The following is a 23,362-nucleotide window of genomic DNA, read 5'->3' as shown; positions in this document are numbered from 1 at the left end:
ACTCACCCAATTATGGGAAGCTGTTTCAGAAGACCTCGAATGTCAAAGAGTTCAGATTTGATTCTGGGCACAGGGGAGTGTGTGTGTGGGTTCTTGAGCAGGTCTGTCCGTAGGGGATGTCATATTGGGTCGGGAAGAGAACCGGACCGAGAGCTTGGAAGCTGCACTGATCCCTTGGGCGGCTACTGCCTTGGACGAACAGACGGGCTCTGGAATGATGGTCCGAGGATGGACGGCGGAGGGAGAAGCACTGGCAGGGGCAGCGGGTGATGGGCAACGGGAGATGAGCCTGGCAGTGCCCCGGACAGGACCCGGGAGGCTCTAGGTCGTCCCTCCCAATCTCACCGTCTGCTCCCCCAGCCCTCGCAGCAGGCTCGGGGCCTCCATGCTTTTGGGGGGAACCACCTGTGGTCACATCCAACTAAGTGGGGCGATGGGTTTCATCAGCACGTGGTGACTCTGACCATCCCCAACCACCCGCCCTTCTTCCTTCCTCTGCAGCTTCAGGATTTTCTCCTGAGCATCTCCTGTGCTCCTTGGGAGAATCCACTGCGGCTTACTCCCCTGGACACCACCCGCCCCTCTCTCTGAAATCTCAGCTTTTGGGTCCCTAAAATGCTGTCGCTGTGCCGGACTCTTCCTTTTTCCCTCATAAAAAGCCGGGCCGGAGGACCCTCCTCTCCCCTGCCCGAGTGCCTTTTTTCCTGCTCCCCTGCCCCCAGCAGCCACTCTCAGAGCAGAACTTCCCCTTGTTGGATTCAGGATGTAGGGCCACGAAGGGGAGTCGAGGCGCGAGGACCATCGGGGCGGGGCCTGCGGGGCTGCCCTTTGTGCCGCCGCTTCTCCGTTTTTTGGCTCTTGCCGTCCCATGAGGGAAGTGGGAGCCGGAGTTGCTACAGAGGCGGGAGACCAAGGCGGCAGCTGTCCGCGGTGACAGACAGGATGGCCTAGGGAGTCTCGCCCTTGCTTCCCGCCCGGAGGCACAAACTCCTGGGCACGGGTCCGGGGGCTTGCCCGAGGCAGCCTGGCAAGGGACCCGGCCGCTGGTTGGAGCTGGCAAACTCTCCACTGCTTAGCCCAGGGCTTGGCACAGCCCAAGAGCCGAAGTCAATGCCCCCTGGGGGGGGGAGAAGTTGACTGCCAGCTTCCAGGTTCTCCCACTACCCTCCTCTCTGATCTCAAGCCTGAGGGTCTTGTCTGAGCGCCCCAGCAGAGCCAGCCTGGGAAGAGGGTGGGCGTTCGAAGCCTGGACTCTCACCCGAGCAGCGGGCGAGGCTCCCTCCGTGGGCGGCACAGTCAGCTGGGAGAGCTGCCTTATAGTGGAACAGAGAGTAGGTTTGGGGAGACTCGGGGAAGGGAAGGGACAGGGCGGCAAACGTGGGCTTGCAAGCCGGGCCGACTGAGAAACTCGGGCTTGGGGGGGATGCTTTCCTGGTCCCAGGGCCATTCAGTAGTGAGCACCAAGTCGTGCGTGGAGACTAGGGGCTGGGGGGGACTGGGGGGTGCCCCATTTGCAGTGACCTCAGGGGGTCCGACTTCAAGACCGTCTAGGAGCTGATGTGCTTATGGTGGGGGGCGAGCTGTGCCCTAATGTGGAAACAAGCCCGGGCGGCAAGATGAGACCTCGGGGTCCATCCTGTTTGCAGATGGGGAAACTGAGGCTGGGAGAAGTTAAGTGACTTTCCCCTATATTCCTAGGCCCAGAGCTGGAAAGGACCCCGACTCTATCTTGGGAAATGAGGCTGAGAGGCTTGTCTGGGCTCCCCGCCAGTCTGTGAGCTGTGGCTCCCTTCCCCCGCTCCAGGCGCCGAGCCTCTGGGGATTTCTCTGCATCTGCCTCGGGCCGGAGCGTAGGTGGGCGCCGGGATCCCTGGCTTCTGTCCGTCCCAGCCCCGGGGGTCCCCGCCGCCCTGTCAGCGTCTCCCTCTGTGTCTCTCTGGCCCCTCGGGCGCTCTGTCTGTCTCAGGACCTTGCTGGGTTAGTCCCCGACAGTGTTCTGGGTTAGGGTTTGGGAGGGGCGAGGGGGGCTTGGATCGTGGGGAGGGGTCCGCAGCGCAGGTGGCCGGCATCACCTCCACGCCAGCCTCAGTTTCTCACTCTGACTTTTTGGCTTTGGTCTCTCGCTGGGACCCTCGGCCTTTCCCGCCCCGCTGCCCCGCCCCCACCTGCAACCCAAGGCGGCTTGGGCTACCGACCCCGGCTCTGCCTCCTTGAGCGAGTCACCTCCCCCGCCTGGCCTGTCCAAAGAGGGGCCCCAGGGCTGGAAGGAGACAGAGCTACAACTGCCAAATGGCAGCCATTGACCTGAGTCTTTCTCAGGAGCGCACTTGGCCCGAGGCCTCATGGGAGTTGTAGTTCCGTTTTTTCCCTCGGCTCGGAATGGGTGGGAGGGCCGGGGCCGGGAAGAACAGGCGGAGAACACGTTGGGAAGGGGAAATTAGTACTTTATTGGGGGCCAGCCCCGTGTGGGCCGGGGGGTGGGGGGCGTCACTCACACGCCAGCTTCCCATCGAAGCTGGACAGGCAGATGGCGAAGGCCTGAAGGGGGCAAAGGGGGAATCGAAAATCCATGGTGAACATGTCCGGGGCTACGCGGCCGAACTGCAGCACCAGGTAGTCAGCTGGAGGAGAGAAACGGCGGTTACGGAGACCCGCGGGCTCTATACCGGCCAGAGGGACTACAACGTCCAATAGAACTCGGGGCCGCCTGGGCGCCTGGCAAGGGCTCTGCCGCCAGGACTTCTGGGAGCTGTAGTCCATCCCCATCCCTACCCAAGATATGGGAGGGAAGGCGGTTCCTAATCCTGGGGGTGGAGTCAGGGAAGTGGAGGCGGTGCCTGAGAGACCCCCCTCTGGGAGCTGAGCTCCTGGGCCCCTCCCTGATCGGGAAAGATCTGGCCGCCAGGGCTCAGCAAAAAAGCCTCTGCCTCCGGGGGTCTTAGTGTCTCCCCGTTCCCCTCCTGGCTTCCCTGGCTCCCTGCGAGTCCTAGCTCAATCTCCCCCTTTTGCAAAAAGCCTTTCCCCGTTCCCCATCTCCAATTTATCCTGTCTACACCTTCTTGGCGCCCCAGAAGGGCCCCAAAGCCTCCTCTCTGGCGGCCCCGCCCTGGCTCTCCCACCCCACCCTGCCCGGGGCCCTGCCCCGGCTCACGGTCTTCGGGGTGCACAATCTGGAAGTTTTTGACGGAGGCCCTAGTGACCCGCCCGTGGAAGTTGAGGACGTAGGCGCCACTCTCGTCACTCCAAGATGGCGCCTTGTTCTGCAGGAGGACCAGCCCTTGGTTGGCCCCTCGCTGAAGGCGACTCAGAAGGGTTTCCTGCTCCTGGACAAAGAGTAGACCCATGTACCGGCTTCGGGACCCGCTGCCGCTGCCTGGTTATCCGGGCTTGCTCTTGGGGCCCGTGTTTGGTCCCGCTTCCACCTAGGGGCCCAACCTCAGGGACCCAGGAGTGTCTTCCCCCTTCCGGGCTGACTCACATTTTGGGGCTGAACCTTGAGCCTTTGGTTCTGGGGGTCGATGCCTGGGATAATGATTGTCATCTTTCGTGGTCCCCGGAATCCCAAAACGTTGGTCTCCTGCAAGAAGACCCAGAGTTTGTCCCTCGCCAGCTCCTCCTCCTCCTTCCGCCTCCTCCCCCTTGTCAAACCAGCTCTCACATAGCACACAGCCCCCAGCTCTTCTCGGATCCGGGTGGACTCCAGCATGAAGGTTTTCCGATCTGGGTTCACCCCGTTGTCGAAGATGGTGAATTTGGTGCCCAGGACGTTAGACCTGCCGGCAGGAAAATACCTCGGGAGTTCAGGCAGCCCTTTGGGGCCTTCGTGGATCCCTCCTAACCCAGGTATCCCCTTCCTCCAGCCCTCATGCCCTTCCAGACCCAAGGATCCCTTCAGCCTCTGCCCCACCTGACTTTGCCCACAAAGTTGTCCCCATCTCGAGACAGGTCGGTGGGGTCCAGGGAAATGAGGTAGTTGGAAGTCTTGCTCCGCTTCCTCTTGCGTCCAGCGAGGAGAAAATGCTAGGAGTGGGGTGGGATGGAGGTCCCCGGTTACCTATCTTAGGATCTCCCTGCCACCCTCCACAGGCGGGTGGGAAGCTCCTTCTGGGCCGTTGAGTGTCTCTCACAGTGGGGAGGGGGCCAGGGCTTTAGGGAAGCTAATCTGGGGTTCAAAAGTAGGAGCAGCACAGGTCAACCTCAAAGTCTCTAGTCCTACAGGACCACATGGAAGTCTGGGTCAGGGGAGGGAAGGGCACGCTGGGGTGCTAGGAATGGGGGAAGTTCACAGGCCGGGGGCAGTCTGGTATTCTGAAGCACAGAAACTGGGGTTTCAGGGTGCGGGCATTGGGCTCGGACTTGGAGGCTTCGGGGAACTGGAGTCTTTTGAACATGAGGCTAGAGCCTCCTGGGTCCAAGGGATCGGAGCCTGCAAAGTCTCGTTACCAAGCAAAGGTTCTGAAATTGGGAGCTGGAGCTCCTGGGTCCTTGGGGAGGGAGGCCTCTGGGGCCACAGTTTCAGGAGGAGGCTCGTTTGGGAATGGGAGGTGGAACTCTGTGATCCCGGGCCTGGGGGAGAGGGACTCCTGGGTCCAGAGCACAGGCCGGCCGAGGCACACCTTCTTGCCCTCGGGCTCCTCCTGGTAAAGGTAGTAGAAGGGAAAGATGCCCTTGTCCATGCCCCGCTTGTCTCGCGTGATCCTGCACTGCACCGTCCAGGTGCGAGGAGCTGGTCTCAGCACGTAGGCTTCCATGTCCTCGCCAGGTTGCGGGCCTGGGGCGCGCGGCGACGAGTGCGACACCTTCCCGATGTCCCCGGCCTCCGCTCCGACCCCGCCGCCCGGGGCAGAGTCCTGCGCCACGGTGGCCACCCTCTCGGCCGTCTCTTCTTCGTCCTCATCCTGTGTGGTGGGCCGGGGGTGAGCGGCCCGCCCTCCCTCTGGGCGCGGGGATCTGCCTAGTCTCCCTCCCGCTCCGGGGCCACCCCGGGACTCGCGCAGCCTCCCTCCCAGCCTCCGCGTGCGCTACTTCCGTAAGGGAGCGCGGGCACACGACGCCGGAACGGGGCCTCCATCCGGCTCTTTGGATTCGGGGGCCGGACCGCCCCGCTCTCCCCGGGAAAAACAGGCCGGGACTCTGGGCGCGCCGAGACACTCCCGCCGCGGCCCCGCCTCCTAACTGGCGCTCCGCATCCCGATTCGGGCCCGCAGGGCCAGCGCCCCGCCCAGCCTGCCGGTTCCGCGCCCTAACTGGCGCTTCCTTCCGCTCAGGCCCGCCCCTCCGAGCACATGCCGAGCTCTGATTGGCCCCTTTTCAGCGCGGCGCTGACCTTGCTGGACACAGAGTCTCCGTGGTCTTGGCCTCGCTGCGAGCCCTGTTCCGGTCCCACGTCCGAAGTCTCGCAGCTCTCCTCAGCGTCCGCCTCCGCCTCCGCCTCCGCCTCCGCCTCCGCCTCCGCCTCTGCCTCCGCCTCCGCCTCCGCCTCCGCCTCCGCCTCTGCCTCCGCCTCCGCCTCCGCCTCCTCCTCTTCCTCCTCTTCCTCTGGGGGAAACGGAGGCGGGGGAGGCGTGGGTCCCGGCAGGCCCCCTCCTCCGCGCCAGGATCCCCCCTCCCGCCCGAATTCTGGGCCTCCCCTAAGGGTTTGGCAAACTAGAAAAGGCTCCGGGGGCCGGTCCCGCCCCCTCCCGGGCGCACACCCGGGCACTTACTCTTATCCCCCAGGTCGCTCTGGGATTCTTGGCTCTCGGCAGGGCGAGCCTCGCCCACTTCCTCCTCAGCCGGCTGGGGCGCCGCAGGGCTCTCTGGCTCTGCGCGGGAGAGAGAGGGGTCACGGCCGGGCCCGGAGCGGCCCTTAAGGCGGGGCCCGGGGTGGGGGTGGGGGATCCTCTCACCGGCTCCCATCTCCTCCGGCAACTTCGCAGTCTCTTCCTCCGCCGTGGGCACCGGCGTCTTCGCTGGGCTGTGCTCCTGGGGAGCCTCTCCTCTCCCTGAGGAGGCGGAGGCGGAGCGGGAATGAGGGGGAACCGGGGGCGGCTTCCGGCCGGCTCTGACCCGAAGCCCCTTCTCACCTGGCCTCTGCCGAGCCGGCCATCCCCGGCGTCGGGTCCCAGGCATATCCTTGCTGGGAGGCGGAGAGATCGGGCTGTCCTCCACCGAGACCTCCTCTAGCTCTGGGTCCGAGCTCTCTGTGGGCACAGAGAGAGCGAGCTGAGGGCTGGCGGTCGGGAGGCCGGGATCGCTGGCTGGTGGGGACCACGGGAAGGGGAGACCAGGGTACTGAGAGGACAGGGGCATGTGGGCCCGGAGGAGGCAGGGGAGGGGGGGGAGCGGGGCAGGCTGGGCTCCCCGGGGCGTGGGGGGGGGGGGACGGAGAGGGAGTCAGAAGGGCTGAAAAGGGGCGGAGGGGCCTGGGGCCCGGGAGTCAGGGCAGGCCTGGGGGGGGGTCAGAGGAGCGGGGTTTACCAGCCCCTCCTAAGGCCTGTCGAGAGGTGCGCTCGCTCCCACAGTCTCCGCCACAGTTAACGCTGCCCTGAATGCTGTGGGTACCAGCTCGCAGATGCGCCTCTGGCACGTTCTCCAGGAGATAAGGGTTCACCGGGCCTGAGGGACGACGGCGGGTCTGCCACAGGCCGCGCGTGGGAGCGCCACGCCCAGCAGGCCACCCTCTAGTCTCCCTGAGCTAGCCCTCACCACTCTCCCCGGGGCCTCGCTCCTCTCGCCGTCGGGGCCTCCGAGGCCGTAGGGAAGCGTCGGGATTGGCCTGGACCATCAGTGGCTCCTGGCGCTTGCGCCGCTGCTTCTTCTCAAACAAGCGCCGCTGAGGGAGGCCCTCAGAGCGCTTAGAGATGCTCTAGCCCCAAGACTCCCGCCCTGTCTGTCCCGCTTCACCGAGGGAAAGGCCGAGGCCCCGAGAGGCGGAGTGAGCACTCGGAAGTCACACAGTGGGCAGGGGCACGGCTTTGGCGGGAAAGGGGGTAAGGGGATAACGGGAGGGGACCCAGTACCTGCTGTTCTAGCTTCTGCTGCCTCACAGCGGCCAGCTCGTCGCCCAGACTCCTGAGGAGAGAGATACACGGGCCTGGGGCCGGTCCTGGGCTCCCCCAATCTGTGGGCGGCACCCCTCCCAAAGCAGATCTTCTGTGAGGTGACAAAGAGGAGAACTCTGACCTCTGCCCTCTGGAGACCCAGGAGTCCAAGTGTCCCTTCCCCCAAGCTTGCCTTTCTCTAGCCTACTCCCTAGCTTCCTGCAGCCCCCAAATGCACAGGCACCCAGACTCCACCCCACCCCCTCAGCAGAAAAAGGCGTAACTCACGAATCCTTCCTCCACAGGTCACTGTCCTGAGACATCCTGGTGATACAGGGATCAGGCCTCAGGATTTAGGATCCCTGTTCTTGGGTTTTAACCTCTCTGAGACCCAGGGATGCGGCCTTCCAACCTTAACCCCGCCCCCCACTTCAGGACCGGGGACTGTGGCTGGAGACTCTATCAGCTATGTGCCTCCTCCGGGAGGCCTTGAGCCCCACTGTTTTCTGCCTGCTCTCTGGTGATTCCCCGCCTGATCTGGTTCTAGGAAGACAGGGTGATTAGGCGCGGAGGACAGAAAAGCCCTTCCTCCTGCCCTGCAGTTTGTCGGAAAGCTTGGGCTTTCAGCCTCTGGGCGCAGCGCAGCTTCTCGGCTTCAGCCCCTTCCTCCCCGCAATCACCCAGCCCCTCCCTCTTTCCCCCTCCCTCTCTCCCTCTCTTTGTCCCTCAGCCAATATGCTTTCTGGCCCGACTCGGAAGGGGAAAAGATGCTCTGGAGACATGAGAGGCTGCCCCTGGCCGCCCTAGGAGAACTGGAGGGCCGGCACTGCGGAGGGCTAGCAGCTCTGCCCCCAGCTTTTGAATATATATAAAGGGGCTAAGGCATTTTGGCTGTGACAACTGAGTGGCAGAGGGGATCAAGCACTGGGGGCCTCAGACTCCTGGGTCCCTAAAACCCTAGAAAGCCTCTGGGCTTGAGAACCCACTGAAAGTGAAGATTGGGGGGAGCCAATTGTCAGAAGGCTGGCATTTCCGAGGTCTAGCAGCTCTGCCCCAACCTCTATCGACAAAGGGACTGAGACATGTGGGCTGTGACAGCTGAGTGGCAGAGGGGATCAAGCACTGAGGGCCTCAGACTCCTGGGTCCCTAAAACCCCAGAGGGTCTCTGGGCTTGGGAAACTTTGAGGTCCACTGAGAGTGAGGACGAGGAGGGGCAAATGTCAGGGTCCTCGAAAGAAAGGGACACCAGTCTGGTCAGCTTCTCGTCTGTCCGTCCTCCCTCGTACCTGGCTTGCTCTCTCTCCCAAGTCGGGCAGGTCCCTGGGTGGGGGGCTAGGTGCTAGCTAGCTTCCCTGCTGCTCTGATCCCCGATGGGGGGATCCCCTCCAGGAACGGCCCCGTCCCCCACCCCCGCCTCCTACTCCTCCACCTCCTCCTCTTGGCCCCCACTACCGGGCTCTCCCTGGAAGCCACTGAGCCAGCTCCTCTTTCCTTTCCATAGCAACTGTCTCAACGTTCCAGCTTGGAATTGGGACGTCTAGGTTCCTTAAAGGGCCCCAACCTTCACCTTCTAGAGCCTCTGGAAAGCGAAAACCAAAGTTACTACAATTCCCAGGAAGCCTTGCGGCAGAACAACCTATAAAAGGGCTGCCAACCCTATCGTGCAGACTGCTGGGAGTTGTAGTTGCACGACCATTTCCAAGCTTACCTGCTTTCCCCTAATTAGGAAGTGGGGGCGGGACTGAAAGTGGATGCTTGGCAGAAGCCAGGCTCGCTTTGGTGGGCGGAGTCTGCTCATGTGATACCTCCACATAGGATACATTTGTCTTTTCGATTGGCTAATTTAGGATCGGGGGCGTGACGAATTGAAAGTCTGGGAGCCAACGAAGAAGTGGGAGGCTGACCTTAGGCAGGATCCAGGCTTGGGAACATCCTACCCTACCCCCCATTTCGGAAGTGCCGAGAACCTCCCCCCACCTCACCCCCCGGCTCTTGCGGAGTGACACGTAAGCAACTAGGGGGGGTAGAGGCACCGTGGTCGCTGTGGGGGGAGGGCTAGAAGAGGGCAAGAAAGGCCGAGATGGTCTCTCCGAGTTCTCCCAAGCGGTGTGAGGGTGGGACAGGACTACATCTCCCAGCAACGCCTGGTATACTCTGGCGGCGCCGGGTCTTCATGGGATTTGTAGTTTCTATACCTCCCTCAGTTTTCTGTCTCCGGGTTCTGTGGGGCACGTGGGGTCCGGAGGGCTGAGGCCAAAGCCAGAGGAAAGGAGGAAGGGGCTCTGACCCCGGGCCCAACTTCCCTCACTGTCTCTTTGTCTCGGGCAGCCCTCAGCATGATGCCCAGGGGGCTGTTGGCCGCCCTGCTGCTGCTGCTGCTGCTGCCCGCGCCTGCCCAGCCAGCTCCTCTGGACCGGCCTGAGCCCAAGAAGGATGCGGTGCCGCCTTCTCCTCCAGAGACTCCGGTGAGACAGATTGCCCCATCTCCTGGGAGGGTGGTGGTGTCTGGGTAAGGTTGGAACCGCAGCTCCCGGCGGCCTCTGCGAAGCCCACAGGTGGTTTCTGGTAGCTTGTTCTCGCAGAGTCTTCTGGGAGTTGGAGTCACGGAGGGAGAGGAAGGATGTTTGGTCTACGGGAACGCTGGGACCCAAAGCCAGGACGGGGTGTCCCCTCCCCCCCAAGATCGTGGCCACGTGGGCCCCCTGCTGGGGAGCCTGGCCAGGAGCAGAGGCCAGCCTGGAAGCTTCCCACCACTCCCGGTGCCTTAGAGCCTAACTGGGTCTGAGTCAGAGCTGCTGTGCCCCCGGGGCCTGCTGGGAACAGAAATTGACTTTGCTGCCCTCAGGCTCGCTGCCCCTGTCCCCTTCCCGGCTTCCTCCGCCCCCTCCCCATCACATCTTGCCCAAGGCCACCTTGTTCCCCAAGGAGGAAATGGGGGGCTTTGTCTTGGCGACCCTGGTGGTCTGCCCACGGCGGTCACTGCGCAGAGTCCCCGGCCGGGGACGGAGAAGAAATGAAACGGTCCGTTAGAGCTGGGGGAAGGAGACCCCCAACTGGGCAGTGTCTGAAGGGGGAGCATCCTGCAAACGAGGGCTGTGGCCGAGTCGGGGGTCGGAGACACACCAGCGAGCTTGGGCCGGGGAGGGGGACAGCGGGCAGCCTGCAAGGGGCCAAAGGCTCGGCAGCTGAGCGGAGCAGCTGTGCTTGAGCCTGAGGGCGTCCTCCGAAGGCCCCGGAGCCCAGCAGGGCCCGGTCAGCCTTGGGTTCGAGGGATCCGGCCTGTCTTCCCAGGACACAGGGCTCTACTACCACCGCTACCTCCAAGAGGTGATCCAGGTCCTGGAGACCGACGGGCATTTCCGAGAGAAGCTGCAGGCCGCCAACGCGGAGGACATCAAGGTGGGGGCCGGTGCCCGGGGCGGGGGGGGGCTTTCTCCTGCTGTCCCGTCCCCCCGGGCGCTCACCGGCTCCCCGTTGTGGTGACTGCGCCCCTCTGTGTCTCCCCCACCCCAGAGTGGGAAACTGAGTCGGGAACTCGACTTTGTCAGTCATCACATTCGCACCAAACTGGACGAGCTCAAGCGGCAGGAGGTGTCCCGCCTGCGGATGCTGCTCAAGGCCAAGATGGATGCTGCCCAGGAGCCTGGTGAGACCTGGGCCCCCGAGGGAGGGAGGAGGGGCCGCGGGGAGGCCCCCTGTGGCTCGGACCAAGTATGTGCCTCTCTCCCGGACCCCAGAGGTGCAGGTCGACCACTTGAGCCTTCTCAAGCAGTTTGAACACCTGGACCCTCAGAACCAGCACACGTTTGAAGCCCGAGACCTGGAGCTGCTGATCCAGACGGTGAGGCTCATCTCGGGGCCTCCCGGCCTCCCTGGGGCGCATCTCCATCTCTAAAACCTCGGGAGCGAGCCCAGCCGGCCTTCCCTCCCCGGCCGCTACGCGCTCCGGGCCCTGGAGCTGGATCCTGGGTGGGAGAGGGCCGGACCCCACGCCTAAGTCGGCCACGAAGCCCAGGGCCGGGGACCCCTGACCTCCTGAGTCGCGTCCCCAGGCCACCCGGGACCTGGCGCAGTACGACGCGGCCCACCACGAGGAGTTCAAGCGCTACGAGATGCTGAAGGAGCACGAGCGGCGCCGTTACCTGGACTCCCTGGGGGAGGAGCAGAGGCTGGCGGAGGAGCGGAGGCTGGAGGAGCAGAAGCAGAGACACCGGCAGCATCCTCGGCTCAACGTGCCGGTGAGGGCTGGCCCCGGGGCAGGGCCTGCTGCCCGCGGTCCCGGGAGGGGGTCCTCCCGGGCCTGTGAGTCCCCAGCCCTTGCTCTTCCCCTCCCCCCAGGGCAGCCAGGCCCAGCTGAAGGAGGTGTGGGAAGAGACGGACGGGCTGGATCCCACCGAGTTCAATCCTAAGACCTTCTTCAGGCTACACGGTGAGTTCCTGGTGGGACGGGGCAGCCCCAGAGGCGGAGGCCCTGCCTGTCTCCCCAGGAGCCTCCACGGCTTGCAGGCTGGTGGATCGGCCCCACGGGGCCCAGGCCTGGGCTGCCGGGGAGAGGCTGGCTCCCACCACGACGGGCCTGGCAAGGCTCTGGCCCCCGGCCCCCCTCACCCCCACCCCGGCTCCCCGGGCCCCCCCGTGGTCCTCCAGCATGCCCCCCCCACCCCCCTGGTCCCCCAGCATGCCCCCCCCCCGCACACCTCTCCGTCCCCGCGCCCGGCCGGCAGCCTCCCTGACCTCGGCCCCCTGACTGCCCTCCCCAGACACGAACAGCGACGGCGTCCTGGACGAGCAGGAGCTGGAGGCTCTCTTTACCAAGGAGGTGAGGCCTTCGGGCTGAGGGCTCAGCCCGGTCCCGAGCGCGTAGCGGCCACGTGGTCAGGGGTGGGGGATGGGGTCGGCAGCCCCTGAGCCCCGTCCTTGCCCCCTCCCGTGCAGCTGGAGAAGGTGTACGACCCCAAGAACGAGGACGATGACATGAGGGAGATGGAGGAGGAAAGGCTGAGGATGCGGGAGCACGTCATGAAGACGGTGAGCCCCGGGCCCCGTAGTGCTGCCCCCTCCCCCGAGCACATGGTGGAGCCAGTGAGACTGGAAGGGGGAAGGGGAGGGGGCAACAGGGGCCCCCTGCAGTGCCGCTCCCCCAGCACATGGTGGAGCCAGTGAGACCAGGGCTCCGGGGGACCCCCTGCAGCTCACATCCAGCCTCGTCCCGTAGGTGGACACAAACCAGGACCGCCTGGTGACCCTCGAGGAGTTCCTCCTGGCCACGCAGAGGAAGGAGTTCGAAGAGGCCGCCCCGAAGGGCTGGGAGGTGACTGCCCCCCTCCCCTCCCCCCCATACCGTCCCCTCCCTGCCCCCCCAATCCCCACCATCCCCCGGGCCGCTGCCTTGTGCCCCTGCTCTGTGGGCCCCATCCCCCCGTGGGGGCAGGAAGGGCCGCTCTGCCTGACTCCGCCCCCCCCAGACTCTGGAGGAGCACCCGGCTTACACGGAGGAGGAACTGCGCCGCTTTGAGGCGGAACTGGCGGCGCGGGAGGCCGAGCTGGCGGCCCAGGCCCAGCGGCTGAGCCAGGAGAGCAAGGCCCTGGACCACTCGCAGGGCCTGCTGGAAGCCCAGAAGAAGGAGCTGCAGCAGGTGGCTGGGGCCGGCTGGGAGGTGGGGGCGGGGGGACAGGGTGTCGGGGCCCCAGTCCGCTCACCCCCCGCCGCCCGTCTTCGCACCCCCCAGGCCGTCCTTCACATGGAGCAGAGGAAGCAGCAGCAGCCCCCGGACCCCCCAGCTCCGGGCCCCGACGGACAGCTCCTTTTCCAGCCCCACCCAGGTGCCTCCTGACCCCGGGCTTGGTTCTGAGAGAGGAAGAGTTTGGGGTGGTGGGGGCGCTGCCCCGCTGTGGCCCTGCCCCACGGCCTTGTGGGAATTGTGGTTTCGGGCCTGTGTGGCCTGCCAGGGCTCTGAGCTCCGGAGGGGGGCGGGGGGGGCCGGGAGGCCGGGCATCCGGGACCTTATTTTCTCTCTGTCTTTCTAGAGACGGGAGCCCAGGCAGAGCCAGCTGTGAAGAAAGAGGCGCCAGCCCCGGGCCCGGCTTCCCCTGTGCCCGATTCCCAGCACTAGGGATCCCCAAGATCACCCAATAAAGACTTTCTGGGCCCCCTGACCACACGCGTGTCTGTGCTACAGCTTGGGAGGAGGCAGCGGTGCTGGGGGCAGCCTGGGGCCCTTCCCCCCAGGCCTCTCTCCCCCCATCCCCCAAGTCACATCCATCTCTGTCTCTCTGAGCCTGGCTACCTCTGAGGCAGTGAGCAGTGTGTGTGTGGGGGGGGATGCAAAGGCAGCTTAGTCCTGATGACAAAGACCTGGGGCTGCGTAAAGCTCTCCCTGCGTGGGAAGGGCTTCGGGGGCCGTGCCGAGCGCCCCATTCCTAGAGACCTCGTTCTCTCTCTGCCTCTGTCTCTCTCTCAGCCCGGCTACCTCCCTGTCCCTCTCTGCTTGGCCCTGTCAGAAGGGAGCGCCTGGACATGGGTTCGAGGCTTCCCCACATTCTAGACTTGGGCCTTTGGCCAGTTCCTGCCGGAGTCCAGCAGAGGGGACAGCTTGTGTCAAGGAAGGCCGGGCCTCGAGGAGCAGGAGGGTTCAGGGTTCCCGTGCTTCCCTCAAGGTCTCTCCCTGACTTATATGGGCTGAAGGAGGAAGTGTGGCTTTCTGCCATCTTGGGGCCTTGGCTCAATGTGCTGGAGGCTTCCTGAACTGGGCCTCCGGGAAGGCCCCGAGAATCCTGCTGGCGAGCAGCCCGAGGGGACGAGAACTTCCAGGCCTCGGAAAGCCGGACCAGTGCATGAGGGCTTGGAAGCTTCGGTCAGATCCGAAAGGAGCAGGGAGGGGAGGATGCAAAAGGCAGCTTAATTTTGATGGCAAAACTTTGGGGCTGCATCTGGGCATGTGCTGAGCGCCCCATTCCTAGAGACCTTTAGACGGGGCAGGGCCGACACTCCCAGAAGTTGCCTGGCCAGGGCTTTTCCCCAAAAAGGGGGCTCCAAAGGTCGTCCTCTGCGTGTCCAGTAAGCATGAAGCGCCTGCTGTGTGCTAGGCAGGAGCATGGCATTGGTCCGGGGTGAGATGAGGGGGGAGGAGGCCCTGCCGGCTGAGTCGGGTGTAAGCATAGAGCCAGGGAGTCCCAGGACCCCGGTTTGTACATTATGGGACCTTGGAGATGAAAGGTCACATAGGAAAAGGAAAGGGGGGTCAGCATCCCGGCCAACCCAGCAGGTTGGGGAGGGGGGGAAGAGGCCAGGGCCCCCTTTTTGCCCGGCCAGGAGGTTGGGCACGGTGGGAGGGGGCCTGCCCTACTTCTACCCCTTGGAGAGGTGGCCCAGAGTGGGAGGAGCCCCCAAGGTCATTTCCGCAGTGGGGCAGCTAGAGCCGAGCCAGGAAAGAGACGGGCAGAGAGGCTGAAACCCGAGCCTCAGGGAATCAAGCAGCCCTTTAGTCCTGCGCCCTTTATTGGAGGGTTGGGCGAGATCAGAGGTGAAGCGGGAAAGGGGGAGCTGGAGGGGGCCCTGCCTCCGAGCCGCGTGCACCCTCCGTCTGGCCCGGAGTTCGGGGCTGTCCTTGGGCCAGGAGCAGGTACAGGGGCTGACCTCCAGCTGGGGGGCGGGGGCGGGGCCTGCCTTCCGGAGTCTGCCAATGAGCAGAGGCCTAGAAAAGGGAGCGCTGGGGAGCAGAGGAGCAGAGGTTCAGCGCGCCGGGGCTGCTGCAGAGATGGGCGGAGTTCTGCGCTGGGGGCTCCTGGCCGCCGGCCTCATCTCGCACGACTTCGCCACTGCCCTGAGGAGCCTGCCGCGGTCCGAGCATCAGGTCCCGCAGCCCCGGGGGAGGCGAGGAAGATGCCCGGGGAGGACTGGGGGGGGGGGCGGTCGGGGCCCGGCCTCCTGGGTCCCTTTGGTGCCAGACGCGGAGCTGGGGAAGGGGCGCTGCGATCGCCTGCGACAGAGACCCCGAGGGGGCGTGGCTAGCGCCCGAGTCCCGGAAGGCCAAGGGTGAAGCGGGGAGGGGCTCGGGGGTCGCCGAGAGCACACGGGGCTGGGGGGGAGGGACCCCGAGGGAGCGTGGCTGGGTCCGGGCGCCGTTTGAAAGGGGTCTCTGGTCACAGATCGTGGCCGTGGCCGCCAGGGACCTCGACCGGGCTCAGGACTTCGCCAAAAGGCACGAGATCCCCAAGAGCTACGGCTCCTATGAGGAGCTGGTGCGGGACCCGGACGTGGGTGAGGCCGGGCCCGAGGGATGTTTGGGGACTACGCAAGGGAAAGCTGCGGGAGGGGCGGGCTATGGGGCGGGGCCTAGACAGACGGGCTGCCCAGGGGCGGGGCTTCCACAGAGGAGAGGTGCCGGAGCTGCTGAGAAAAGGCATCTGGGGGCGGGGCCTCTGCGGAAGCACCGCCATAGACTTAGTGTACGTCGGCGCTCAGCATCCGCAGCACCTGCGCGCTGTGCTGCTGGGCCTAGAGGCGGGAAAGCCGGTGCTGTGCGAAAAGCCTCTCGGGGTCACGGCCACCGAAGTCCGCGAGATGGTGGCAGCCGCGAGGGCCCGTGGCCTTTTCCTGATGGAGGTGAGAGTGAAGTCTGCGCCTGGCCTGCGTGCGCCCCCCGGTGGTGGAGATCCAGAACGCCACCCCAGTGCCTCGCCTGCGCGCGCCCCCTGGTGGTAGAGGTCCAGAATACCAGCCCCAGCCATCCCAGACCCTGGCCTGCGCGGGGCCCCCGGTGGTAGAAGCCCAGAAAACCAGCCCCAGCCACCCCAGTCCCTGGCCTGTGCCCGCCCCCAGGTGGTGGAGGCCCAGAACGCCAGCCCCAGCCACCCCAGTCCCTGGCCTGTGCGCGCCACCAGGTGGTGGAGGTCCAGAACACCAGCCCCAGCCACCCCAGTCCCTGGCCTGTGCGCGCCCCCAGGTGGTGGAGGTCCAGAACGCCAGCCCCAGCCACCCCAGTCCCTGGCCTGCGCGCGCCCCCAGGTGGTGGAGGTCCAGAACGCCAGCCCCAGCCACCCCAGACCCTGGCCTGCGCGCGCCCCCAGGTGGTGGAGATCCAGGACGCCACCCCAGTCCGTAGCTTGCACTCGCCCCCTGGTGGTAGAAGCCCAGAATACCAGCCCCAGCCACCTCAGTGCCTTGCCTGCGCGCGCCCCCTGGTGGTAGAGGCCCAGAACGCCAGCCCTAGCTTCCCCTGGGGCTGAGCCCTCAAAGGATTTGGAGTGTGGGCGTCAGCGTCCAGTTCGCATCCGGAATGCGGAGGGGCGCTTCCCTCCGGGGCCCAGCGCGCTGTGCCCTTCCCCCCTCCCCTCCAGGCCATCTGGACCCGGTTTTTTCCCGCCACCGAGGCGCTGCGGGCTCTGCTGTCCCAGGGCACCCTCGGGGAGGTGCGGCTGGTCCACGCGCACTTCGGTTGGGATTGCAGCGATTTCCCGCGCGCCACCGACTGGGCCCAGGCCGGGGGCGGGCTGCTGGACCTGGGCATCTACTGCGTCCAGTTCATCTCCATGGTGGGCGGGGGTCGGCGGCCTGAGAGATCCACGCCGTGGGGCTGCTCCACGAGAAGGGTAGGGGGGCAGTGCTGGCCCCGGGCTGGGCTCCCGGGGCTGGGGGGGGGCTGCCCGCGAGCCCTCCCTGACCCTCCCGTGTCCCCCGCCAGGCGTGGATGACACGGTGACAGTCACCCTCCGGTACCCGGGCGGGCTGCAGGCCAGCTTCAGCTGCAGCATCTCCACCGAACTGTCCAACTCGCTCACGGTGTTCGGAACCAAGGGCACGGCCCAGGTGAGGGGAGCCTGGGCTTGAGGGGCCGCCCGGGACCGGGGACGGGCGGGGTCAGCCCCCTGCCCTGTGCCCTCTCTCCTCCCAGATCCCGGCCCACATGTGGTGCCCCACGGAGCTGGTCGTGAACGGGAAGCGCACCGAGTTCCCGCTGCCCGCGGTTCCGGCCACGGAGAAGTTAAACTTCCTCAATTCCATGGGCATGGTCTTCGAGGCCCGGCACGTGCGGCAGTGTCTGCTGCAGGGTGAGCCCGGGAGGGGGGAGGGGCCTCCGCGGGTCCCCACCCCCGCCTCCAGTGCGCGCTGCTGACCCTGGTCCATTCCCTAGGCCTGAAGGAGAGCCCGCTAATGCCCCTGGCCGAGAGCGAGCTGCTGGCGGACATCCTGGAGGAGAGCAGGAGGCAGATCGGGCTCCAGTTCCCCCAGGACGGAGCCCGAGCTTCCAAGCCACTGGCCAGTTAGCGGTCACCCCCTGCATCCTCTTCAGCTTGCCGCTCAAGGCGCCCCCCGGTGGTGGAGGTCCAGAACGCCAGCCCTAGCTTCCCCCGGGCTGAGCCCTCAGGGGAATTGGGGTCACTTGCCAGGAGCCCGGGCCCGCCCCCTCCCCCCCCCCAGGTGTTTCGGAATAAAGAGACTCCCGCTGCAGAGGTGTGGGTGCGTCTCTCCCCAGAGTCCCAGGAAGAAGCGCGGGGAGGGGGTCTGGGGCTCCCCTCCGGGCCTGTTTCCCACGAAGGACAGCCCGGTGCTACGATTGTTTGGGGACAGGCGCAGGTGGCGGGAAGGGAAACCCGCAGATCAAGCCTTGAAGGGCTTTGTACATCGCTGTTATTTCCCCTGGAGAGCCCGTTGTTAAATGTTTACGTCTGACAGACGACAGGGGATCACGGGACAGAATTATCAGCGCCCGGTCCCTGAGGTTGAGAAGCTTTTGGGTGGGGGTCGGCGCCCGCAGAGCAAGGAGAGGAAGGGGGGGGGAGAACTCTCCGGGGGGAGTCCGACATCGGGGGGAGGGGCTCTGGGCCGGCAGCCTCTGCGGGACAGACTGGAGAACCAGAGCCGGGCGGGAACGGGACAGAGTTTTCAAAAAGAAATCCGGGCTCTAAACAAGGAATAACCTGCAATACTGAGGAAGGCGACTCTCCGTGTTCGGCCTCAGACCCCTCAGGCTGGCAAAGGGGGCGGCGAGACTGGCACCGAGGGTGGCTCTGGGAAGCGGGAGCGGGGGGCGCTGTGGAAGCTGTCAGAGTTCTGCGCCTGCGCCCAGGCCGGGGCTGCCTGTGTCCGCTCGTGTGTTCGGCAGGGACACCCCGCCTGTGCGGCTCCTGCCCTTTCTGAACTCGGAAAGACAGAGCCTCCCGAGGCAGACCCAGCACCCCCCACTCTCCCACCCGGTCCGTCCTTCTCCCTCCTGCCCCCCCCCCATTTTGCCCGTGTCTCCCCGTCCCTGTGGGGAAGCCTCTGCCTCCACTTCCTTTTCTCCGGCTTCCCCTTCAGCCCAAACTGCCCTTCCTAAAGCCGGGCCCGAGGGCCACCCCAGTGGCCAGCGTGGAGGGCGAAGCTGAGGGAGCCGGGTCGTAGGCCCGTGGGCCTGGGGCTCCTCGCCCCCGCTCTAAGGCGACCAGCGAGCTCCCCCCGGCCCACCCTGGGGCCTCTTCTCCAGCCTTGGCCCTTGCGCCCCGGGCAGCCTCTGTTCCCCTCTCCCTCGCTGCTCTCTCGTCCGTGGGCCTTCTGGTCCCCCCCCCGCCCCTTTGCTGGATCTTCATCCCGGCCCCCCTCAGGGCTCCTCTCCCCTGCTCCCCCATCTTACTGGAAGTGAGCTCCCGATCCGGTGCTGACCTTTCTCCTGACCCCCGGCCTCAGTGTGTCCTGGATGTCCAGGGAAATCTTAACCCCAGCGTGTCCCGGAACAAACTCCGTGTTTTCCCCCAGACTCCCCTCCGCCCTGGTGCTCTGGAGCGGCCCCCGAGGCTCGCAGCCGACAGGCTGCCCCCACCCCCCATGCCCAGGCCCGCTTCTCCCCCCAGCCGCCAGCAGCCTCCTGCTTGGGGGACGGGCTAAGGAGCGTCTGTCAGCCCGGTCTCGTTTCCAAGCAATCTTTCTAAAGCGGCCGGACGGCCCCCTCCCTCAGGGCCCTCTCCCGGATGGAACACAAATTTTTCATAATCCCCCCTCCTTCCCCCCCCCCCCCCCAGGGTCTCTAGCTCTCGGCTGTTTCTTGAACGAGACTTCCTGTCTCCCGCCTCCATTCTCCCTCCCTGGCTGCTTCTCAAGGGGAGAGTCTCCCTTCCTCGCCTAAGAGCCTGCTCCAATCCCCCGCTTTAGGGGAACCCCCTTAACGCCCCTCACTCCGTGGCGTTTGTGCAGGCATCTCCCCCATCACGCCGGGGCTCCCGAGGAGCACGGGCTGTGCCAACCGCGAGGTGTGTTCGAAATAATAAGCCATGGAGGGACGACGCGGGAAAAACTTCCCAGAGAAGGGGGACGTTTAGCGGGACTCGGGGAAGCCGGGAAGGAGGCTGAGATGACGCGCGTGGGGGAAGGGGGCGGTCCAAAGGGAGGGCACAGGCCGGGGTCCGTAGCAGCGGCTGCTGGTCACTACTCTGGACACCAGCTCCTGGGGCCGGCCTGAGCTAGCCGCCTCCGCGGGGAAGAGGCCCCCCGTCCGTCGTCCCCCTTCACAGTCCCCAGCCACACGGAAATGTCGGGATTTCCATGTGTTCTCAGACACGGCTAACGCGGGGCCGGTTTCGCCAGATGCCGCGGGGGGGGGGACAGCGAAGCCCCCCGCCGTTGTTTTTCTTTGGAATCTCCCTAATTGTGGGGCCAGAAAGGACAGACGGGCTCTTTGGGATACTGTCACTCGAAACATAAAAAGGACAAACTCTATTTAGAAGGAAACGTAGCCCGGTGTTGCCGCGGACCCACCGACCTCTGACATCATGAAACGGGTGTGATGTTCTCTCCAAAATGTGACGTTCCCTGTTTCTGTTTCCTGGGGGTCTCGGGGAGCAGCCTTCCTTTCAGCTCGGGAATCAGCCCAAGGGCAGCCAGGGGTTAAAGTCCGAATCCTTTAGTGTCTCCTTCCGAGTCCCATCTCCGTCACTCGGGGCCCCCTCTCCCCTTGGTTCCGAGAGCTCCCGCCTACTTCTCTGGCTTCTGACTCTCCCGGACGCAGTCCTGGCTGAGGTTCCGAAAGGTGTGAACCTTGTGGGCTCTGGTAAGTGCTAGTGCATGGACTGAACCAGGGACCGTCAGATACCAGGCTAGCTGACCTGACTTAGCCCCTGGTTCTGGCCCGTGACGCTGAGGGACGCGCGGACGGTCAGCCAGGATGGGGGCCAAAGGGAAGGCAAGAAGCAGGGCAGGGAGAAGGGCAAAGCCCGACTTCTCTTTGGGCTCCTGGGTGGCTGCTGCCGACCACCGGCCCTCGGAGCGTGGCACACGCCGGCACTCAGCGGGTCGCTTCAGTTCGGTTCCATTCGATTTATACCAAGTTCGCGTTGTTCACTCCTTAGGTGAACCAAAGAAACGTCCTCCTGGTCTGTACCCGGGGACAGGACCCTCGCCACGCTATAAGCCAAGCCCGCGCCCTGCTTGCACGCCCGCTCCTGCCGGACTCGCGGAAGCCCACACGGGCCTGGGCGGGCCAGCCTTCCTCCCCTTGGGGACAGCGGGGAGGGGATCAGCCTTCGGGCCCGGGAAGCGGATACACAGAGAAGTGGCTAATTTGGAGCAAAATGCGGTCAGGGACGGCGACTCCCCAAAGGCCACTCGGGTGGGTCAGTCGTTTTTCAGGCCCGTCCAGCTCTTCACGCCCCCCTGGGGATTCACGGCACAGATATGGGACTGGTTTGTCATTTCCTTCTCCAGCTCATGTCAGAGAGAAGGGAGCAGAGGCCAGGAGGGTTAGGGAATGCGGTCAGGGTCACCCCGCCGGGAAGCGTCCGGGCTCAGATTTGGACTCGGGACGATGGGGCCCGATTCAGGCCCGGCCTCCCATGCCCTGCTCAGCTGCCCCAGAACTCTTGTGAGTCCTGGAAGTCCCTTGTGACGAGCATTTGACAAACCATCCCCCAGCTTGATGTCCCCTGGCCCTGGCAGGGGTGAACAGCCCCTCCCTGCGAATGGATGGACAGATGGAGGGATGGAGAGATGGAAGGAGGGATAGAGGGATGGAGGGATGAAGGGATGGAGGGATGGAGGGATGAAGGGATGGAAGGATGGAGGGATGAAGGGATGAAGGGATGGAGGGATGGAGGGATGAAGGGATGAAGGGATGAAGGGATGGAGGGATGGAGGGATGGAGGGATGGAGGGATGAAGGGATGGAGGGATGGAGGGATGGAAGGAGGGATGGAGGGATGGAAGGAGGGATGGAGGGATGGAAGGAGGGATGGAGGGATGGAGGGATGGAGGGATGGAAATGGGGATGGTTGGATGGATGGATGGATGGAGGGATGGAGGGATGGATGGAGGGATAAATCAGTGGATGGATGGCCGAGCATTCGTTACTGGGAGAGGCCCTGTGCTAAGCTCTGTATTTCCTGTTTTTAAGCCTGTAGCATTTCCTGTTGATTCATTTAGCAGTAAGCGAAGCATTTCCGGCCCTTAAGATGCTCACCCCCAGACAGAGGGGACGGCACCTCAAGGTGCCTCTGTGCGTGGCAGACAGATTGGTCCCATGGTCCATAGGACACCGGGGCCAAGCCTCTTCTTGAATCTCGGCTCACTTATAAATCCTCCCGTTTCAGAGGTGGGATCACTGAGTGTCAGGGACCGGTGGGAGAAGCGTCTGGGTCTTTCCTAGCTGCGGCTGCTGAGGAGGAGCCCCCGGGCGCATCTTCATGCTTCCTGGGGTTCGGGGTCTGGGCTCCCAGGGGCTCTGGCTCTTGGGTTCCCCCGCCCAGCGGTAGTTGTTGGTCCCCAGTTGGTCACAGCCTCTCGATACTCCCCTGACTCCGGTTCCCTGGGGCGTTTTCCAGGGCCTGCAGTTCCCCTGCTCATCACAAGCTTTGCGGGTGGAGGGAGTTAGGGAGGATCCGTGGTTAGCTGTGGGCTTGGGAACCTGCCCCTCTGGGAGTCTGAGATGTCCCTGAGGGGATACGGGAGAGGGCGGGCGGGGAGGAGGGCTCAGAGGGCGAGCGGGGAGGAGGGTGAGCGGGGAGGAGGGTGAGCGGGGAGGAGGGCGAGCGGGGAGAGGGCTCGGAGGGCAAGCGGGGAGGAGGGCTCAGAGGGCGAGCGGGGAGGAGGGTGAGCGGGGAGGAGGGCTCGGAGGGCAGCAGCAGCAGCAGCACAGCCTTTCAGGAAGGACGACAGCTCCCTGGGACCGCGGCCCACGATGGCCCCGGCTCCAGGGGCCCCTGCCGAGGGGATTGGAAGCCAGCGGCTCCGAGTTCTCCAGAGACCCTCCAGTCAACGTGGCCCCCGGGGGGCTTGAGCCCGTTTGTAACAAGGGCGCAGCGGCAATGTCGTCCTGGGAGATTTTGCTCTTTGGAGCTCGTCTTGTCGTTCTGACTTGTGGCAGTTTTAATTTGCTGTGGGAACTTCCTTTCTGGCTTGCTGACCCCGCCCCCCCAAGCTGTGGTGGGTCACTGGCACAGAGCCATGGGTAGAAGGCCCGAGACGGGCACGTTGGGCGCTCTTCCCTTACCCCACATCTGGAGATAAGGGCGCCCCTCTCCCTCATTCCAAGCTGAAGGAGGAACGGCCCCTCCCTATCAGAGCTGAGGGGGAACGCCCTATGACCCCCCCCCCCCGCTCTGGGGCAATCGCGGGGGTCCCGTCTTCTGCGCCCCTGCGTGGGCCCCCTTGTTGCTGTCTGTCTGTCTGTGGCTGGAGCACTCCCGCTGACGCCCCTCCGGACAGGACCGAGCCAGGTGGGCTCCCCCGCGGGTCCCCAGTGCCCAAGGTGAAGGTCCGGACCGCCCCGGGCCCAGCCAGAGGGGCCCCAACACCACGGCCCCTCCCCTTTAGCTCTCACACAGCCCAGGGTGGGCCCTTCACTCTGGGCCCGAAGGCAAGAGCCGGGCTGAGGAGCCTAGAGTTCTAGAGGAGAGGCGGCTTCGGCCAGCAGCTGGGGTCCGAGGGCTGAACCAGGGCGCAGGGGGCCCCCAGGGCGGCTCGGGCAGCCGAGCAGGGAGCAAGGGGCAGCCGCTCCCGCCCAGGGCCGGGCCTGAAGGCCTCAGTGGGAGGGCCTCCTGCTCCCTACTTTCTCCTTTCCTCCCCTCACTTTCTGTTTCTGTCTCTCCCCCTGAAGGTCTTTCTTCCCCTCAAGTTCCTCCCTCCTGCCCCGCCCTCCCTTTCTTCCCCCCTCCCTCCCTCTCTTCCCCTCCCCCACCTTTCTGTCTGAGGTTTTGCTGTTTTTCTTTCTTTTTCGGGGTGGGGGGGGAGGTGGAAGGGAGAGAAGGTGGATTGTTGTTGATTGAAAAAGATCAATTCAGAATAAATGGCGGGTCGCTTAAATAAGCAACAAAGGAAAAAGGCTGAGGATTTTTTCAGTGTTCATTTCTGTAAGACTCTGTCTTCCAGCCCCCCT

At 64.9% G+C, this 23,362-nt stretch overlaps 3 protein-coding genes across 4 annotated transcripts; 2 read left to right on the top strand and 1 right to left on the bottom strand.

Annotated features, from left to right (window-relative positions):
* Positions 1-2,427: 2,427 nt before the first annotated feature.
* Positions 2,428-7,408, bottom strand: TULP2 (TUB like protein 2). The gene is given in 13 exon segments (XM_051989828.1): positions 2,428-2,621; positions 3,152-3,323; positions 3,479-3,577; positions 3,659-3,773; positions 3,908-4,020; positions 4,617-4,898; positions 5,327-5,659; positions 5,662-5,804; positions 5,889-6,182; positions 6,460-6,597; positions 6,688-6,814; positions 7,002-7,053; positions 7,311-7,408. Coding segments are annotated over 13 exon segments (2,037 nt in total). The 5' UTR covers positions 7,346-7,408; the 3' UTR covers positions 2,428-2,487.
* Positions 7,409-7,445: 37 nt separating this feature from the next.
* On the top strand, positions 7,446-13,179 carry NUCB1 (nucleobindin 1). Of its 2 annotated transcripts, XM_051989788.1 has the most exons (14): positions 7,446-7,542; positions 8,871-9,029; positions 9,352-9,488; positions 10,315-10,422; positions 10,537-10,669; positions 10,761-10,864; positions 11,076-11,261; positions 11,362-11,452; positions 11,784-11,842; positions 11,959-12,051; positions 12,239-12,334; positions 12,489-12,659; positions 12,753-12,846; positions 13,051-13,179. In XM_051989788.1, exons 3-14 carry the CDS (start codon positions 9,360-9,362, stop codon positions 13,134-13,136), a joined length of 1,350 nt encoding a protein of 449 aa, XP_051845748.1. In that variant the 5' UTR covers positions 7,446-7,542; positions 8,871-9,029; positions 9,352-9,359; the 3' UTR covers positions 13,137-13,179. The 2 variants fall into 2 exon arrangements, with proteins under 2 accessions (XP_051845748.1, XP_051845747.1); XM_051989787.1 differs by lacking the exons at positions 7,446-7,542; positions 8,871-9,029 and adding an exon at positions 9,089-9,170.
* A 993-nt stretch (positions 13,180-14,172) lies between these two features.
* Positions 14,173-17,473, top strand: DHDH (dihydrodiol dehydrogenase). Its single transcript, XM_051989799.1, is given in 8 exon segments — positions 14,173-14,876; positions 15,172-15,283; positions 15,465-15,628; positions 16,363-16,579; positions 16,582-16,614; positions 16,707-16,831; positions 16,917-17,073; positions 17,157-17,473. Coding segments are annotated over 8 exon segments (1,113 nt in total). The 5' UTR covers positions 14,173-14,705; the 3' UTR covers positions 17,291-17,473.
* Positions 17,474-23,362: the final 5,889 nt, after the last annotated feature.

The sequence above is a fragment of the Antechinus flavipes genome, chromosome 3, assembly GCF_016432865.1.
Source record: "Antechinus flavipes isolate AdamAnt ecotype Samford, QLD, Australia chromosome 3, AdamAnt_v2, whole genome shotgun sequence".
Classification (NCBI taxonomy): domain Eukaryota; kingdom Metazoa; phylum Chordata; class Mammalia; order Dasyuromorphia; family Dasyuridae; genus Antechinus; species Antechinus flavipes.
Note: the sequence above shows the minus strand (reverse complement) of the source record. Positions and strands in the feature narration are given on the sequence as shown.

Coding starts and splice junctions, on each gene's coding strand:
- NUCB1 (XM_051989787.1), top strand. CDS start 9,104: ATGGTCTCTCCGAGTTCTCCCAAGCGGTGTGAGGGTGGGACAGGACTA. Junction 9,489..10,314: donor CTTCTCCTCCAGAGACTCCG/GTGAGACAGATT, acceptor CTGTCTTCCCAG/GACACAGGGCTCTACTACCA. Junction 10,670..10,760: donor GGATGCTGCCCAGGAGCCTG/GTGAGACCTGGG, acceptor CCCGGACCCCAG/AGGTGCAGGTCGACCACTTG.